The sequence below is a fragment of the Corvus kubaryi genome, unplaced genomic scaffold (assembly GCF_017639235.1).
Source record: "Corvus kubaryi isolate FWS band 111438036 unplaced genomic scaffold, C.kubaryi_AGA036_p1.0 37249, whole genome shotgun sequence".
In the NCBI taxonomy this organism is placed as follows: domain Eukaryota; kingdom Metazoa; phylum Chordata; class Aves; order Passeriformes; family Corvidae; genus Corvus; species Corvus kubaryi.
Window position 1 is genome coordinate 2,035,572 of NW_024581072.1, and position 16,619 is coordinate 2,052,190.

General features: G+C 45.5%; 1 protein-coding gene across 3 annotated transcripts in view; it reads left to right on the top strand.

Annotated features, from left to right (window-relative positions):
- Window positions 1–16,619, top strand: part of ABCA1 (ATP binding cassette subfamily A member 1) — a 92,061-nt gene that overhangs the window by 62,110 nt on the left and 13,332 nt on the right. For 2 of the 3 annotated variants that reach the window (XM_042023422.1, XM_042023423.1), the window contains exons 12-33: window positions 1,935–2,123; window positions 2,962–3,167; window positions 3,260–3,436; window positions 4,046–4,268; window positions 4,623–4,844; window positions 5,218–5,422; window positions 5,951–6,064; window positions 6,523–6,694; window positions 7,227–7,358; window positions 7,881–8,020; window positions 9,020–9,157; window positions 9,701–9,921; window positions 10,348–10,420; window positions 10,942–11,144; window positions 12,151–12,199; window positions 12,885–12,998; window positions 13,332–13,483; window positions 13,921–14,045; window positions 14,411–14,509; window positions 15,689–15,878; window positions 16,034–16,128; window positions 16,510–16,542. In XM_042023422.1, the coding sequence (XP_041879356.1) occupies window positions 1,935–2,123; window positions 2,962–3,167; window positions 3,260–3,436; window positions 4,046–4,268; window positions 4,623–4,844; window positions 5,218–5,422; window positions 5,951–6,064; window positions 6,523–6,694; window positions 7,227–7,358; window positions 7,881–8,020; window positions 9,020–9,157; window positions 9,701–9,921; window positions 10,348–10,420; window positions 10,942–11,144; window positions 12,151–12,199; window positions 12,885–12,998; window positions 13,332–13,483; window positions 13,921–14,045; window positions 14,411–14,509; window positions 15,689–15,878; window positions 16,034–16,128; window positions 16,510–16,542 (3,272 nt within the window). The remainder of the gene's footprint in view (window positions 1–1,934; window positions 2,124–2,961; window positions 3,168–3,259; window positions 3,437–4,045; window positions 4,269–4,622; window positions 4,845–5,217; window positions 5,423–5,950; window positions 6,065–6,522; window positions 6,695–7,226; window positions 7,359–7,880; window positions 8,021–9,019; window positions 9,158–9,700; window positions 9,922–10,347; window positions 10,421–10,941; window positions 11,145–12,150; window positions 12,200–12,884; window positions 12,999–13,331; window positions 13,484–13,920; window positions 14,046–14,410; window positions 14,510–15,688; window positions 15,879–16,033; window positions 16,129–16,509; window positions 16,543–16,619) is intronic. The other variant, XM_042023424.1, reaches the window with a different exon arrangement.

Below are 16,619 nucleotides of genomic sequence, written 5' to 3' on the forward strand. Positions count from 1 at the left end.
ACCCTGTCTGATGTCTTTGGAAGCACTGTGATGTAAAACTGGGATCGAGAAACAGAGGGACGACTGTAGAGTAGTTTTTCCAGCTGTCTTTGCAACACAGCTGGTTGGGTATCATAGTGCACCTTCTTGTGTATAGTGACCTCCCCAGGTCTTATAAACCTTAAAATTAATTCATTTTTTACCCCGCTGTAATGGGGGTAAATGCTCTGTAATGCTCTGCTGAATAATCTGTGACCTGCCCTGTTGTACTTCTCCATTAACATGACATACTGGAGTGCCAGAGACAGTTGAACAGACTGTTGCAAAGTTCAGCAGAAAGGAAGGTCCAAAGCATTGATTTGCAACATTTCACTGAAAAGTGAATGTTGATCCTATTTTTTTTTTTTTTTTTTTTAATTTTAGTGAGCCTTGGGCTTTTCTGGTTTTATATTTTATGTTGCCTGTTAACACTATTGCCTCTGGTAGTTAATTATTGATCTTCCCAGCAATCTGGTCTTCTCTGTACCAATGTAGTAACGGGGGTCCCTTTATTGTCACCTGTTGAGGTTCACACAAATAGGAGTCCTTCATTGTCAGTGCCTTGGCAGCTCCCAGAGAGCATCCCATTCAGTTGCCATGCTGCTGGGTTGACAGCCAACACCTCTCAACTTTCTGGGTTGTACAGTCTGTTTGGCATATTTCTTCCTGCTGAAGGAGAGGAAAGTGCTTTGCTTGCCCATCCCTGCCACTTCTAGCTTGATGCTAATGTGCCTGTGAACTTCAGGAAGGGTGACATGTGTCCCTGGGGTTAAGGAGCTTTAATGATGGAACTGAATAAGATGAGGTTGAGCTATTTCCCTGCAGGCATGATGTCCTTTCTGCTGGGGATGGTGGCAGAAGTTAACCTTGAAGACCAAATGAGAAGAGAGCACAGCACATCCAATTCTTGTTTGCTTGGATTTCCTTTTTGTATGTTTTCCTTTGATAGCTTGGTCTGTTCTGTTTTTCCAGTTTACTAAACTGTTCTTATAACTGAGTGACACACTACTTTCTGGTTTGCTGGTAACAGCAGAGTATGGGGAAGCTCTTTACCTCTCTTTAATTTTTGTTGTGGCAAAAAATCCATTTCCTGTTCTTAATCAGAAGGATTTTTGCAGTTTTCTCTCTTGTGCATGTTTTTCTTTTTATCTCCCTGACTTCAGTTCACCTATATCCTTTACAATTACTGCTCCCTTCTGCCTGGCCTTATATTGTCTGCCCAGTCGACTGGTTTCTGCTTCAGTGATGGGTGCTTCTGCCTGGCACTGAACCTGTGCTAGGCATTCTGCGTACAATAGCCTGTCCTCAGAAAGCTAGCAGTTAATCCGGGTGAAGAAAACACTGTCCCTGACAGGAGGACAAAGGCAGGACATCGTGGCCGTATAGGGCTGCTTCAGCCAACTCTGGTGGCACAAAAGCAAAATATGAGAATCCCCTGGCCTCTGGTCAGCACAGTGACCGCTGAGCCTTCGGCCATGCCTCAATCCCTCTCCATCCCAGCTGGGAGCGGAGATTTGTCTGGGAGAAGTGAGGAGATCTTGGCAACCAGCATTAGCCAAATGCATTTCTGCTGAGCAAGCATCTCCCTCTTCCCTGGTTTTCGTGTGTGGGGGGAGTGCAGAGCTGTGCATGGCTCTCTGCTGCCCTCTCTTTGGGAGAGGGGTGGCAGGACATGGAGGCAGACAGCCTGCAAAGCACACCGATATGGTTTAGCTATACCGAGGGAGGCATATCCTTCTCAACGGGAAGGTGAGAGGAAGGACCCCACTGCGGTGATCCTCTCAGTATTGCAGAGGGCCTCTCCCTGCACCTTTTTAACAGGTGTTTTCCCTGGTAGTGCTTGTTTTCGTTATGAGAGAGGAGATCTAACATTAATTCTCACAACTATTTCTCCTTTGAAAACAAAATATCTGCAGACGTTGCTGAAAGGCAAAGCCCTCTGGGACCTGCATTTGCCAGCTTCCAACTGGACAGTGGAAGATGTTGCTCGTTTCCTGTCAAACAATCCAGAGGACTTTGAGACAGAAAATGGCTCTCTGTATACCTGGGTGGATGCCTTCAATGAGACAGACCGGGCTATCCAGACCATCTCCCGCTTCATGGAGGTGAGATCCTGTTAGTGTGGGCAAGGAGCTGGGGGAGGGCAGCAACTTGGTCTCCACTCATACAGTTTGTTGTTCTGGAAAGGGAAGATAGATGTTCCTCTGTCCATTTTCTGGACACAACCAGCCATTAGTAGGGCTGAGTAGCATGTGAGAAAACTATCATTTATTCAGATGCCTGAGTATAGATATCAGAACCTAACTGTAGGCCTTGTTTTTGAAGTTTTTGCTTTTGTCACTGTGTGTGGTTTCCTGCCCTGCTGTTACTGGGTGACTGACAGCTGCTGCTGTTTCCAGCAGTGTAGCAGCTCATACTTCAGTCTGGGGTTTAGCTGGGGACTGTGGTGAAGCTGCTTTAAACTGAGGGAACAAAATTAGTTTTTAATTGTTGCCTCATCATATTGGGACGTAAGTGCAAAGAGAAACAGGCCATGGCCTGTTAAGGGCCTGGTCCAAAGCCTTCAGATCTCTCTACTGATGTTTAGAGGCTTTTAATCAGACTTGGTTTATTGGTAACAGAAGTAAGACTATATATGGAAATTGATACTTGGATAAGATCCCGTAGGCACTACCTAACCTCTTGCACAGAAAATCCCTTTGCTGGGGTATTTCTCAGTGATATATATTTGACTGGTAGGTGACTGTCAAGCAGTCAGCAATGACAGCTCTTGCAGCTTGCTGGGCTACAGCAAACCATTGCAAGATAGTCGGATGCAGTTGTCTTTTTCTTGGGCATGGCATTACCACTGGAGAGTTCTTTTCCTCTACCCCACGTCTAAACAAAGTACATTATGCTTTGGCAGTGTATCCCATAAATGCTTCCAATTGTGTCCCTGTCTAGTGTGTCAACTTGGACAAACTGGAGCCTGTGCCCACAGAAGTCCAGCTCATAAACAAGTCCTTGGAGCTTCTGGATGAAAGGAGGTTCTGGGCCGGCATAGTCTTCACTGAAATAGCTCCTGACAGCACAGACCTTCCTCAGCATGTGAAATACAAGATACGCATGGACATTGATAATGTGGAGAGGACCAACAAGATCAAGGATGGGTGAGCCCTGACATCCTGCCTTATGAACAAATTCTTCCAAAGGATGTGGTGAGGAGGATTTCTAATGGAAAGGTCTTATTCCCTTGGTGCAGGTACTGGGATCCTGGTCCCCGTGCTGACCCCTTTGAGGACATGCGCTATGTCTGGGGAGGCTTTGTCTACCTGCAGGATGTGGTAGAACAGGCCATCATCAGAGTTCAGACAGGCACGGAGAAGAAGACAGGAGTTTATGTGCAGCAGATGCCCTACCCATGTTACGTGGATGACGTGTATGTATGCAGGCTGCTTCAAAAGCTCCCAGGAGGAGGAGCTTGGGAGGCATGGGCTTTTGTCACTCCTCAGACATGGTTTATGTTCCTGTTATCAGTGAGGAGGCAATCTCCATAGTGTTCCTAATCCCTGGAACTAGGGCACCCACATGGAGGATTTAGAATACATGATGCCCTGCAGAGTCCTGCCCAGGAGAGGGACTGTCAGTAATAGACTTGAACATACAAAGTACCTTCCTGAGGTGTGACTATATGCCCACACCTGATGCAAGCAAAAATAGCACTGGGGAAGAAAGCAGACAGATAAGCACAGGAGAAGGGGAAGAGAGCAATTGAGAGCAATCTCCAGGCAAGGCAGCTCTTTGCATCCACTCTTCTACTGAGTGACAATTGCAGCTCCAGCTCTCATTCCTAACTGGTGATGTGCTCTAAACCCATCCGCCTCACCTCATGGTGAGACACGGATCTTGTGTCAGGCTTTGCACATCAGTTGCTTTGTGCAGTGAAGGCTTAGCTGTCACCATGCTCTGACAGCCCTTGAAGTGGTACCTGGAGTTGCAGTGAAGTTTCTCACTCAGTTCTTCTGGCCCCTTCCCTTCATTTTCTCAGATTTCTGCGTGTCATGAGCCGCTCCATGCCTCTCTTCATGACTCTAGCTTGGATCTACTCAGTGGCTGTGATAATTAAGGGCATTGTGTATGAGAAGGAAGCCCGCCTGAAAGAAACAATGAGGATTATGGGACTTGACAATGGCATCCTTTGGTTAAGTTGGTTCATTAGTAGCCTTGTCCCTCTCCTGATGAGTGCAGGATTGCTCGTGCTGATCCTGAAGGTGAGTAGCCTGGTTTGGCCTGTGGCAGCAGACTCTAGAGTCTTTAGAGCCTGCTAAGCAGTGGTCTGCACTGACACACTGGGGAGGAGTTTGTGGGTGTGTGTTGACCAGTCACTTTTTGGGAACAGGATTTTGAAACAACAGGACTATGTGGCTGAAAACAACAGGAGGCAATGTTGTAGATTCAGTTTTCTTGAAAAGAAGCCTCTAGTACTGCCTCACTTCTGGGAAGGCTGTTGTGCAAATTGCAGGAAGCTCCACTTCCCCTGAGCAGCAGCTCTGCAGAGCTGGCTGTAACAGAGGTACCTTGAAGAGCCCTTTCAAAGCCTGATGCACTTGTTGTTCTCCTGCCAGATGGGGAATCTGCTGCCCTACAGCGACCCTAGTGTGGTGTTCATTTTCCTCTCAATCTTCGGTGTTGTGACCATCCTCCAGTGCTTCCTCATCAGCACCGTGTTCTCCAGGGCCAACCTGGCAGCTGCCTGTGGGGGCATTGTCTACTTCACGCTGTACCTACCTTATGTGCTGTGTGTTGCCTGGCAGGACCATATCAGCTTCTCACTCAAGATTTTTGCGGTGAGTCTTGATAAAACTCTTCTGGGCACTGGGTCTCCACCGCTATGGCACTCAGCAGCTCTCTAGCTGGACGCTTTCTTACCTGTCTGGAGAGGGTGACTGTTAGCAACCTGTTCCCTTGCAGGAAAATCCAAAGAATAAGGGAAAGGAAACAGGGAAACTTACAATTCTGGATGGAGGCGCAGCAGAGATTTCAGGCCTTATTGAATCCTAGACCAAATCTGCCACTCCATACCTCTAAATACAATGATGGTCCTTGGAACTTTGACTTTTCATATGGACAATGTCCCTTAGCTTTGTGCTACAACTGAGATGACTAGTTGGAGAGTAGATGTAAAAACACTCAGTGCATGTTCATGCCTTCCGTTTTCAGAGCCTGCTGTCTCCAGTAGCCTTCGGTTTCGGTTGCGAGTACTTCGCACTGTTCGAGGAGCAGGGAGTTGGTGTTCAGTGGGACAACTTCTTTGAGAGCCCATTGGAAGAAGATGGCTTTAGCATCACCACATCGGCTGTCATGATGCTGTTTGATACTTTTCTGTATGGAGTCATGACCTGGTACATTGAATCTGTCTTCCCAGGTGAGGTCTGCTTCTGAGGAATAATCATGTCTTAAGGCTTTTTAATAAATCCTTTCACTCTTCTCACTTGCGAAGGTGCAAATTTGGCCCATTTCCAAGTAGAGATGTAGAAAGGTCATGGAACAAAACCAGCATCAGAGCAAGGTTGTTGCTTGCTGATAGCAGTGAGTGTTGCCCAGCATAGAAGCATGACCCCATGGTGGCCATAGCTGATCTGGCCCCAGAAGCTTTGCTGTACTTCACTTGTTCCCTCCTCAAAAGTTCACAGACTGTGCTGCAAGGGAGGGGTTAAGAGTATCAGTACCTCGTGTGCTGCTTAGCACCTTCCAGCAGAGGGTTTTTAACCCTAAAGTGAAGTTAGATGTCTCTTACCCAGAGTCTGTCAGTGTCTTCATACAGAAAGATTTCTTCTTAGTCTTGCCTCACCTGGAGGCTTACTGGGGGTGGAGTACTTCCCTTCTTGTCCTGAAAGCTAAAAGACGAAAAGGGACAGATGCAGTCAGGCTCATGTAATGCTTTTCTTTTTAGGCCAGTATGGGATTCCCAGACCCTGGTACTTTCCTTTTACAAAGTCCTATTGGTTTGGGGAGGAACCACAGGACAGGCAGCATCCCCATCCTGACCAGAAGGGGTCTTCAGAAGGTAAGTGCTGGACACAGAGCCTTTCTGAAGTGAAGTGTTAAGGTCTTTCTTCTTCTGAAATGAGAGTCTAAGGACAGCATGAGCAGGACTGGCATGGATAGGTGAAATTGGTCATCCTTTTGTTATCACAGTTCGGATATGCTGATCAGGTGGGTATATCCAGATGAACCCAAGGTACTTTGCCCACCTGAGCGCAGCTGGGCTCATGGAGTTGAGAAGCCCTTGTATTTTTGCTGAGCCTGGTAACACTGGAGATCTCCAGCTCCCAGATGAGCCCAGGAGAGAGAAAATAGCTAAATGACAATTTCTGTGAAAGATTCCTGTCTCTGAGGAAGAAACATGGTCAGTTCTTCATATAGCTCATTTCTCCACTGGCCTGGGGGAATGTGATGTCTGTTAAAGCTCCATGCAATTTCTGTTAAAACCTGTCATATCTCTGTTTTCCTGCTTTCTTCCAGTCTGCAAGGAAGAAGAGCCGGTGCATCTGAGTCTTGGTGTTTCCATCCAGAACCTGGTCAAAGTTTACCGTGATGGGAAGAAGGTTGCTGTGGATGGTCTCACACTTAACTTCTATGAAGGACAAATCACCTCCTTTCTGGGACATAATGGAGCAGGGAAAACCACTACCATGTAAGAACAAAATAATGATTTAAGACAGTGGGAAGTGACTGAATACTGCAACTCCTATCCGTATAGTAGAGGTAGCTGTAGGACTGCAGTGTGCAACCTGGTGCAGACTAGAGTGCCTCTGCTGATTTAGTCTAGTTGTGCTGCTGCCTCACAGACAGAGGGGACTGGAACTGAAGGGAGTTCAGGTTAAGGCTGGGTCAAATGAATCTGTAGGCAGTGTTTTGGAGTAATGCCATTTGTGATTCTGACTTACCAGTGAAAGAAAGCAAGTGGGTACTGAAAGAACAAGAAGCTTTTAGAGGAAAAAAATGTTTCCTTCAAGCAGCCATGTGGGTGTTCTTCGATAACCGCTGGAGCTGGTTTGTGTTTTCGTTTTTTTTAATTCCATTAGTGAGATGTTTCTCAGGCTACTTTCTTGATATGGGATTTCCCCAGGGTTTCCACCTACTCTTAATTCAGCCATCCTGGCATGCACAGCAGCTGTTTCCTAGTGGTGGAACCTACCTGCTTACCTATTCTGTTTTTCTTCCAGGTCGATTTTGACTGGCTTGTTCCCCCCAACTTCGGGTACAGCCTTCATCCTGGGCAAAGATATCCGCTCTGAGCTGAGCACCATCAGGCAGAACCTGGGAGTATGTCCACAACACAATGTGCTGTTTGACTTGTGAGTATCATGTGGGAGACACAGGACTGGTGCTATCCAGCAGATGTTTGGGTTCTCTAGGATATAGCAGTGGGCTTTTGGCTTTGACAGTCCTTTTTTTTGTGTGTGTGTGGTGCGAGACAATGGGGTGGTGTGGGATTGGTGCAGGAACATTTTGTTTATTAGCACATTCCTAAGTGCCCGGGGAATGATCAGCAAGAGCCTATACTTTAGTCTTTCATGTCTGTTAATAATCTACTCCACTTAGCTAGGTCAAGTGTTTCTTCAGTGCCTAGTGATTTGGGTTGTTTGTGGTACTGTCAAGCACCCTTAAAGAAGAATTATTTACATGGGTGCTGATTAGAGCCACACCCTGAAGTCAGGCCCAAGCTGAGCGCACCCAGTCTGTAGCTCCTTCCTGAAACCTCAGTCTTAAAATATGTTTTTCTGAGCAAACAGAAATGCCTGCAGTAGTGCTAATATAAGAGACGAATCCCGGCATGGTGCGTTCAACTGTGCCCTGAGGCTGCATTTGTTCCCTAGGCTGACTGTAGAGGAGCACATCTGGTTCTATGCTCGGCTCAAAGGGCTGCCAGAAAAGAAGGTGAAAGAGGAGATGGAGCAGATGGCAACAGATGTTGGTTTGCCTCACAAACTGAAAGCTAGGACAAGCAGACTCTCAGGTAGGTTCAGATCTTTTATGTTTCTCAGCCTCAGAAACACTCCATTGGCTTTTGCCGAGGCTGCATTAGGGACCTGGATGGGATCCTGCAATTATATATAGACTACTATGTTATTAAGCATTTAAGGAAGTCAGTTAGTTATTAAGTACCTAATCAGTATATCATAGTAAACGTCACAATCTTGCACTATCACAAGCTATCTAATGGCCATAACAAGTCACTCACTTTCTCTGAGTATTTTGTATTTGTTTCCATCATGACGTAGTTCAGCTGCATTTACTGTGTGTTCTCCAAAGCTACTAATATATTTCAGGTTTATGAGTTTAGGTGAGAGTGACTTGGACCTTGCTGTTTGTGAACCATACATGCATTCCTTATGCTGACTTCTGCCCCTTCAGTTGGTGACCTGGAGTGTCCTCCTTTTTCAGGAGGGGCAGAATTCCTGTATCAGTCTGTACCAGATACTTGAGGGACTGAGATGCCTTTGTCTTACTCAGGTATCAGTACAGACTGCACATTTGACTTTAGGGAGGAAGAGCAGACGACCACGGTTGGCTTTAGTATTGAGGAGTGCAATATAATTCCTTGCTCTTGCCTCTGGAACACTTCCAGAGGGAAGAAAGGGGAGTGTCATGGCAACTTATTTCTGCAGGTCAAGCTCTGGAGACCTGTGTTCCAGATCCTCAAATATGGTTAGGCCTCCAAGCTGGTGGCTTGCTACCCCTGGTGCTGAGATAATATAATTCACTTAAGGGAGGGCATGCAAGGTGTGGTTCCCTGCAGTAGGAGACGACTCAGACTCCATTGAGGAAAGCCTATCCAGATGAATTATCCATTGTCCAAAAAGTGGTGGGACCCTGAAGGCCTGAAACAGCAGCAGTACTTGTTCTCCTCAGTCTGCTTTCTTTCAGAGAGCTCATTATCCACCATTCTGCAAGTATTGCTATTCCACTTGTCTCTGCATCAGCCTGAACACCTCTTTCTTCTTGTGCCTGACAGGTGGCATGCAGAGGAAGCTCTCTGTTGCCTTAGCATTTGTCGGTGGCTCCAAGGTTGTCATTCTGGATGAGCCTACAGCTGGGGTAGATCCTTATTCTCGCAGAGGGATATGGGAACTGCTTCTGAAGTATCGGCAAGGTATGTGGTCTTTTTCTCCACTCTTAATGCATGTATTGTGGAAGGCAAAAGAAAATCAATCTGATTCATGAATGTTCTCAAAATAGCAATGTGTCTTTGTAAATCTATCGTTGCCTGCACCAAGTAATGAACAAAGACAGTGCAGGACAAGGATGCTCAGATCTCTCATCTGTATTCCTTTCTCCTCCTGTTCATGTCAGAATTCATGAACGAACTTTGTTACTGGGTTATGAGGGCAGCTGAAGTCAGAAAATCACCCTTGGTGTTCAGCAATGTCCTGTTCTGCTCCATGCAACCAACCTCGCAGACATGAAATTAAACCTGCATTTGCTGAGCACAACAAGAGCCAGAAGACAGTGGGAGGAATAAACCCCTGATAGCAGTTGTGAATCTTCTCCATACTCCTAGTCTTGTTAAAAGGAGCCAAACTTGCAGCATCACCCTTCCATCCAACTTCATGGCAAGATCCAGATAATTGTGGCTTTAGCATGGGAACACACGTTTGTTTGACTTACGAGCAGTGTCTTCCTTGCTCTCTTCCAGGTCGCACTATCATTCTCTCCACACACCACATGGATGAGGCAGACATTCTGGGGGACCGGATTGCCATCATTTCTCATGGCAAGCTCTGCTGTGTTGGCTCTTCTCTCTTCCTGAAGAACCAGCTGGGAACAGGCTATTATTTGACCCTGGTCAAAAAGGATGTGGATTCCTCTCTAAGCTCCTGCCGAAACAGCAGCAGCACAGTTTCCTATCTGAAAAAGGTACAGCTGGCCTTTTCTGCTCGTGTTTATTCTTTCTTCATGAAATCTTAGGCTTTTTGGAAGCAGCAGCTTTTACGTGGTAGAATGTCTCAAAGGAAAATCCCTTGTTCTTTGAAAGAAGTGTTACTTGTTTGGTGGGTACTGTGCCAGACCATGTCTGGTTAAACTATTGCATGGGACATACATCTCCATTATAGTTTTTTTGTCCCAGTGGTCCAAAGCTAATCAGAGAAACACAAAATAGGTGAAGTACACTTTTGTAACACTCACTTCTATATCCGCAACCCCTTACTTCTATTTCAGCCCTTTGCAGTGCTGTGTCACCATTTGCAGCTTCTGATTGGACTTATTTAGAGTGTAGCATCTGGTGGGGCCCATTTTGAATAAACAGCAGGAAATAATGCTTGTCTTCTCTTTTGTGACCAGGATGACAGTGTCTCTCAGAGCAGCTCTGATGCTGGCCTTGGCAGTGACCATGAAAGTGACACACTGACAATAGGTGAGGCTTGACAAAGAATTTAAGATTGAATCCCGGTTGACATTGCTTTGTAGTTCACCTTAGACAGCTGCCTTAGCCTTGTTGCCGCTATGTAGCTACAGTCTTGGACAATTACTAACTTCACAGCAATGGTATTTTAAAATCAGTAGATATTGGAATGCTTTTCTTGAGTAAGCCGTTTTGAATTCGAGCTGTCCTGAGAATTAGTAAGTAGAGATTATGTAGTTGCTTGGCCTGTTAGTCATATGTAATGCTGGTGAACGCTACATCAATGCTTTGCAGATCTTCCAGTAGCATGTCAAAACTCTCTCAAGTTCTGCACAAAAAAAATATAGCCAGGCTTGAGTCCAGGGTTGTATTAAGTTAAAAAGAAATTAGACTTTTTCATGGAAATGAGCTTCTTTCCAGAGATGTCCCATTTGTCCTCCTTTTCTTCTGGCAAGATTTTTCAGGCTGAGCCTTTTTTCCACATAATGAGCAGTAACCAGAACAAAACTATCTTCTACATTTGGTTTTTCTAGATGTCTCTGCAATTTCAAATCTCATTACGAAGCATGTTCCTGAGGCAAGACTAGTAGAGGACATAGGCCATGAATTAACCTATGTCTTGCCATACAAAGCTGCTAAAGAGGGAGCTTTTGTAGAGCTGTTCCATGAAATTGATGACCGTCTTTCTGATCTTGGCATTTCCAGCTATGGCATCTCCGAAACTACTCTGGAGGAGGTTAGTGAGCTGGTGATTCTTTTGTCTTAAACTAGGTGAAGTAAATCATGGCAGAATTAAGAACGAGATGAAGCCTTATCGCTTCCTGTAAAAATTTATGGAACAGGCAGCTTTGCATTCCTCTCCAAAATGGATTGTCTTCTGCCCTGTGTAAGTGTGTGCTCATAGAGGGGTGCATTAAAAACTGAAATGTGGTACAGACAAGCAGGGACAGATCCTGTGTACTCAGTTGCACTTTGCTGAGATGTCGTGTGTAGGTTGGCCCTTGATTTGGCTTCTGCTCTCTGTTATTTTTAGGGATGCTTCGTGTTGCACTTAACTGAAAACATACATTTCTGTACTGGACACCATAGGTTACATAAAAAATTTAGACATAAGTCCTTGTCAGGGACGTTCTTGTGGTTTCAGGGTTTGTTCCATGTGACTGTGTTCCAGCTGCCAAGTCTCCCTTTTTTATCATGGAAGTATCATGCGCTTTATCTCTATGTGGAATGTCTTTATTTGTTTATTTTTGAAGGATGACAAGGGAAACTGAAACAGTGGTGTTGTCATTTACTGACATTGCCCTCCAGGTCCTTCACAGCTGTGAAGACCTTGGTTATTATCTGCAATTTGAAAATGGGTTATTTCTAGTTTAGGAGAGCCCATGGGTCAAGCTCCATGAAGGTGCCTATTCAAGCAAGAGTTAGCACTGTTAGACATGGGGAAATAAGAGACTCTCCATGTTTGGTTACTAGGTCTGTTTCTGAGACATGAGAAAGAGCTCATGTTTGAGGTGCTCCAAGAACTGACACTGGAAAGGGGCAACAGCTGGTAACAGGCTGGCTCCTGCAAACTGGAGAGTAGCCACAAAGTCTGTATCTCCATCATGCAGATGATGAGCTCAGTATCCTCTGTTCTCTTGTTGCACCTGTCAGTCTTCTGTTCTCTTGTGGCATTTTCTGAAGCAGTACCCACAATATCTCTCCTCTTTTGATTTTCATGGACACTTATCATTCCTTTTCAGATCTTCCTGAAAGTGGCTGATGATAGCGGTGTGGATGCAGAAACCTCAGGTGGGTATAGTTGTCCCCTACAGAAGTGACACATGCCAAGGTGTGACAGACGCTGTTTGAGGCTGAATTGAAGCTCTTCTATCATAGCATTTTGAATGACCTGAAGTAGCTGGGTTTAATGCATGCTTTTTAGTGTATTTAATGCATGCTTTTATGTGCTGTACACATCAATTGACTCAGTGGTAGTGTGTTTATTTTGTAATAGTGAAGAGTTTCTAGTGTTTGAGTATATTGCAAATTACTTGATTGACACTGTTGTCTGCTCTGAAGAGCTCCTGACGCATCAGACCACAGGAGGGTCTAAATTACTTTCTGAGAGAGGATCACTGCACTAAGTGCTCATAACAGCAAATTACACTTGTCATATGGCTACATATGACCCTTCATATCTCAAGTGAGAGTTTTCTTAAAATGAGAGAAGCCTGCTGTTCCCCTGGGGGAAAAAAAGGTGTCATGTGCACTACAAGTTTCTGGGACATCACACAAAGTATGGTGCAGAAAACACGAAGCACTGCAGAATGACTGTCTTGGTTTTGCTTTTAGCTGCACTGAAGTCACTCCAGGTCAGCTCCTCAGTTTGCAAATGGAAGATATGTAAAATGAAAATGCTATTGCTTTGGTTTTTCTGGGACTAACTGGAGATTAACTGAAGCAGTTCAGATAACCTTAACTGCATTATTTTCAGATGGGACGTTGCCAGCCAGAAGGAACAGACGTGTGTTTGGAGACAGACAGAGCTGCCTTCGTCCATTTACAGAAGACAATGCATTTGATCCTAATGACTCAGACATAGATCCAGGTATTGTTCAAACCTGTTTTCTTCTTGTTGATGCTCTTTCATATTTTAAGTACTGCGTATCTGAAGGTTGAGAGTGCCAGAGGATTGGTGACATATTTGCCTTTAGGAATAGTGGACAGTGCAGGATGCACAGCCTGCTCAATTCTCCCATTCAAGGCTTGGAGATAAGGGAGAAAATACATTCATGTACATTTCTGTTGTTATTGCTGCTCGCTGTGCTTTTTTTTTTTTTTTTTTTTGATGAGTGAGAGTGACTACTCCAGCCATCACCTTGTGTCTTCAGCACAGAGAGCATCTCTGAACTTTTGAATGAGGGTCATTTCTTCTTGCTAGCAGAATCCAGAGAGACAGACCTTCTCAGTGGCATGGATGGGAAAGGCTCCTACCAGATGAAGGGCTGGAAGCTCACCCAGCAGCAGTTCGTGGCTCTGTTGTGGAAGAGGATGCTCATTGCCAAGAGAAGCCGGAAGGGCTTCTTTGCCCAGGTGAGAGCATCCAACATGAGCAGAGTCCCTCAGCAGGGACAGCTCAGTATTGTAGTCTGAGTTGATGGTGGGCTGAAAACCTCAAGGGAATGCAGATAACCAAAATTAGCCTTCACTACACATGTAGGCAGAAGGAGGCCTGTGCAAGTGAAAGGAGTTGCATGATAAACCAGGTGGTTACAGTATTCTTGCACAGCAGAATGTAATTTTGCCCTTGAGAACAGCATTTTCAGGCTAAATCCTCTGCATCCGAAGTGAATTCCCTGATTGAATCCCAAGATAGATCTTGGTGTCTAGCACTGTTTTGGTGTAAACAGCAGAGTTATTCCTGGGAAACTTTGGAAAATTTTTGATCCAATAAGTGATTCATATGTAACTCCTGATGCCTCTGGAAACACTTGCTTTAAAAAGGACTTGCTCTTTTCTTGCAATTTCAGATTGTGCTTCCAGCTGTCTTTGTGTGTATTGCTCTCATGTTCAGCCTGATTGTTCCTCCTTTTGGGAAGTATCCCAGCCTGGAATTACAACCCTGGATGTATGATGAGCAGTACACTTTCGTTAGGTATGTTTTGTGTGGCCTATAATTTCTCCTTCTTGCAAACTTGAGTTACTGAGTTCCTTAACAGGTTGGTTTGAGTTTTGTGCTTATCTTAGAAGCATGTTTTAAAAGAGAGTCCAGGTGTTTTCTTCTTTGACCTTTAAATGCCAGCTCTAAGTACAGGCAAGGCCATATCCATTTCTGAATGGTACTATGACTCTCCTAATTCCATGTACAAAGATCAGGAATGTGTGTGTGCTCTTAGGCCAAGCATTCTTCAAGGGAAAATCCCCCCCATATCCTTTCACTGTGCACTTGGCCTTACTCTGTTGCTGCTTTTTCTGTGTGCTTGTTATCACACTGATAGTGTTTTTCTGCTGTTCCCATAGCAACGATGCTCCAGAAGATGCAGGCACTCACAAGCTGTTGGATGCCCTTCTTGATAAGCCTGGGTTTGGGACACGCTGTATGCAGGGACATTCCATCCCGTAAGTAGAACTCTGGTCTGGGAACAGGAAGTGGATTCCTGGTAGTTCTAGCTGGCTTTAGGAAATGATAGTAATGCATGGCCAGAGGAGGATTAAGCTAAAAGAGATGTAATTACATTCAGTTTTTCTGCTCAGACCCTTTTTAAACGTTGCCAGTCCTCAGTCTGGTGAGGGAGTGAGGTTTGAGTGCACATCCTTGCTGATGGGGATGGAAAGGAGAGAGCAAATGACTCAAATTATTGTTTGGTCCTGAACATGGTAAAGGACCTATTGATATTGCTGTATGTTGTTGACTGTAGCTATTCCCACTCCATAATTCTTTGTTTCCAGCTGCATTAGAAACCTAAGTTAGCACCCCACAAACACCAGCAGAAGGAGTGGAGAGCCAGACAGCATTTGTGTTGTTTCCTAGCTCTGCCACCTGGCTTGGTGCATGGCCTTGGGCAAGTCACTGAAGATCTAGTCTGTGAGTGCAGAAGAGGTGTACACTCCAAGAGTCCAGGATGGTGTGTCCAGAAGAACTGCAGCTCATGTTCACAGGATGATGGGGAGGGAGGCAAGGTGTCTGATACACTGGCCATTGTGGAAAGTAATCTGCATCTTTCAGAACAGGCATGAAAGCCAAGTTATTCCACCAATGGGCCATGGGGAAAAAGCTGCCCACTGCTGCCTTGGGGAAGAGCAGTGTTTTGGTGCCCCAAAGGCAGAAATATTAGCCAAGGAGTTATCCAAGAAGACTGTCTGCTGTGTTCTTAGAATCATAGAATATCTCAAGTTGGAAGAGACCCATGAGAATCACAGAGTCCATCTATCTGCTCCTCGCAGGACTACTTGAAACAAAACCATGTGACTAAGACCATTCTCCAGATGCTCCCTGAACTCTGGACACTGTGCCCGCTGGGACTGGCTGTAACAAAGCATTTAACTACAATGCAAAGAGGGGAGTGTCTGGCACTACTCAGTGTTGGCCAGCCTCAGTTTCTTTGGAAGTGGGGTCTGTTAAAAGCTGCAGAGTCTGATCTGTTGCTCTGAGCTGTTTGTTTCAGTGAGGTCAAGCTCCTTTGAGCAACACACTTCTTCTTCAGGGGACTGTGGAGTTTGATCTTTAAATGCCTTGTAAGCAAAGACCATCATATTTGTCTTAAAAACTACTTTTGTCTTGCCTCTTTTCAAACACAGAGACACTCCTTGTACTGTGGGGCAGAAGGAATGGACCACTGCTTCAGTCCCAGAGTCAGTCCTGGACACCTTCTTGAAAGGCAACTGGAGCATGGAGAACCCTTCCCCATCTTGCGAGTGCAGCAGTGAGAAGATCAAGAAGATGCTGCCTGTGTGCCCTCCTGGTGCAGGCGGGCTGCCACCCCCACAGGTAGGAGGGAGCTCAGTGGGACTGCAGTGAGGAATGCTCATGAGGAGCAGAGTGGCTAGGTGTGATTCTTGCATGCAGCATTGCACAAGATTTATTTCACTCAGCATCTGTGTTTTCTGATGAGCATGTATCTGTGTTTTCACTGGTGACACCAGCGTGAGCAAGACACAGCTGACATCCTCCAGAATCTGACAGGCCGCAATATATCAGACTACCTAGTGAAGACCTACGCACAGATCATTGGGAAAAGGTAGCTGTTGAACACTCTCTCTTCTCTCTCCACCAAATGCTGCTTGCTCTGTGGGGGATGCACAGATCAGGGGAATAAGCCTGAGCAGCCCAAACTCTTCAGTAGTGTGCCAAATCCACTCAGGTCCTCAGATAGCCCTGATCCTCATCTCAAGTGATGCTTCTGCTTTGTTAGTGATGCTGTGTCCTGACCCTCACAGGCAGATTATGGGGAAAGTCTGGGCACCAACCCTAGGGATTACACTGAAGAGGAATGGTGGGACCAGTATCAGATGTGAGAGGCCATTGCAGTCTTTTCCCTGGCCATGTGCCTGCAGCTTTGTTAGGTCTGTCTCTCCTCTGGTTCCATGTATTACCCATCAATTCTTCTTTCTCTCTGCAGCTTAAAGAATAAAGTCTGGGTGAATGAGTTCAGGTGAGTTACTGCCTTTTCTTTAGCTTGTATGTGTCCACTAAACCTTGAGCACAGTATTAAGCAGGACACATCTACCC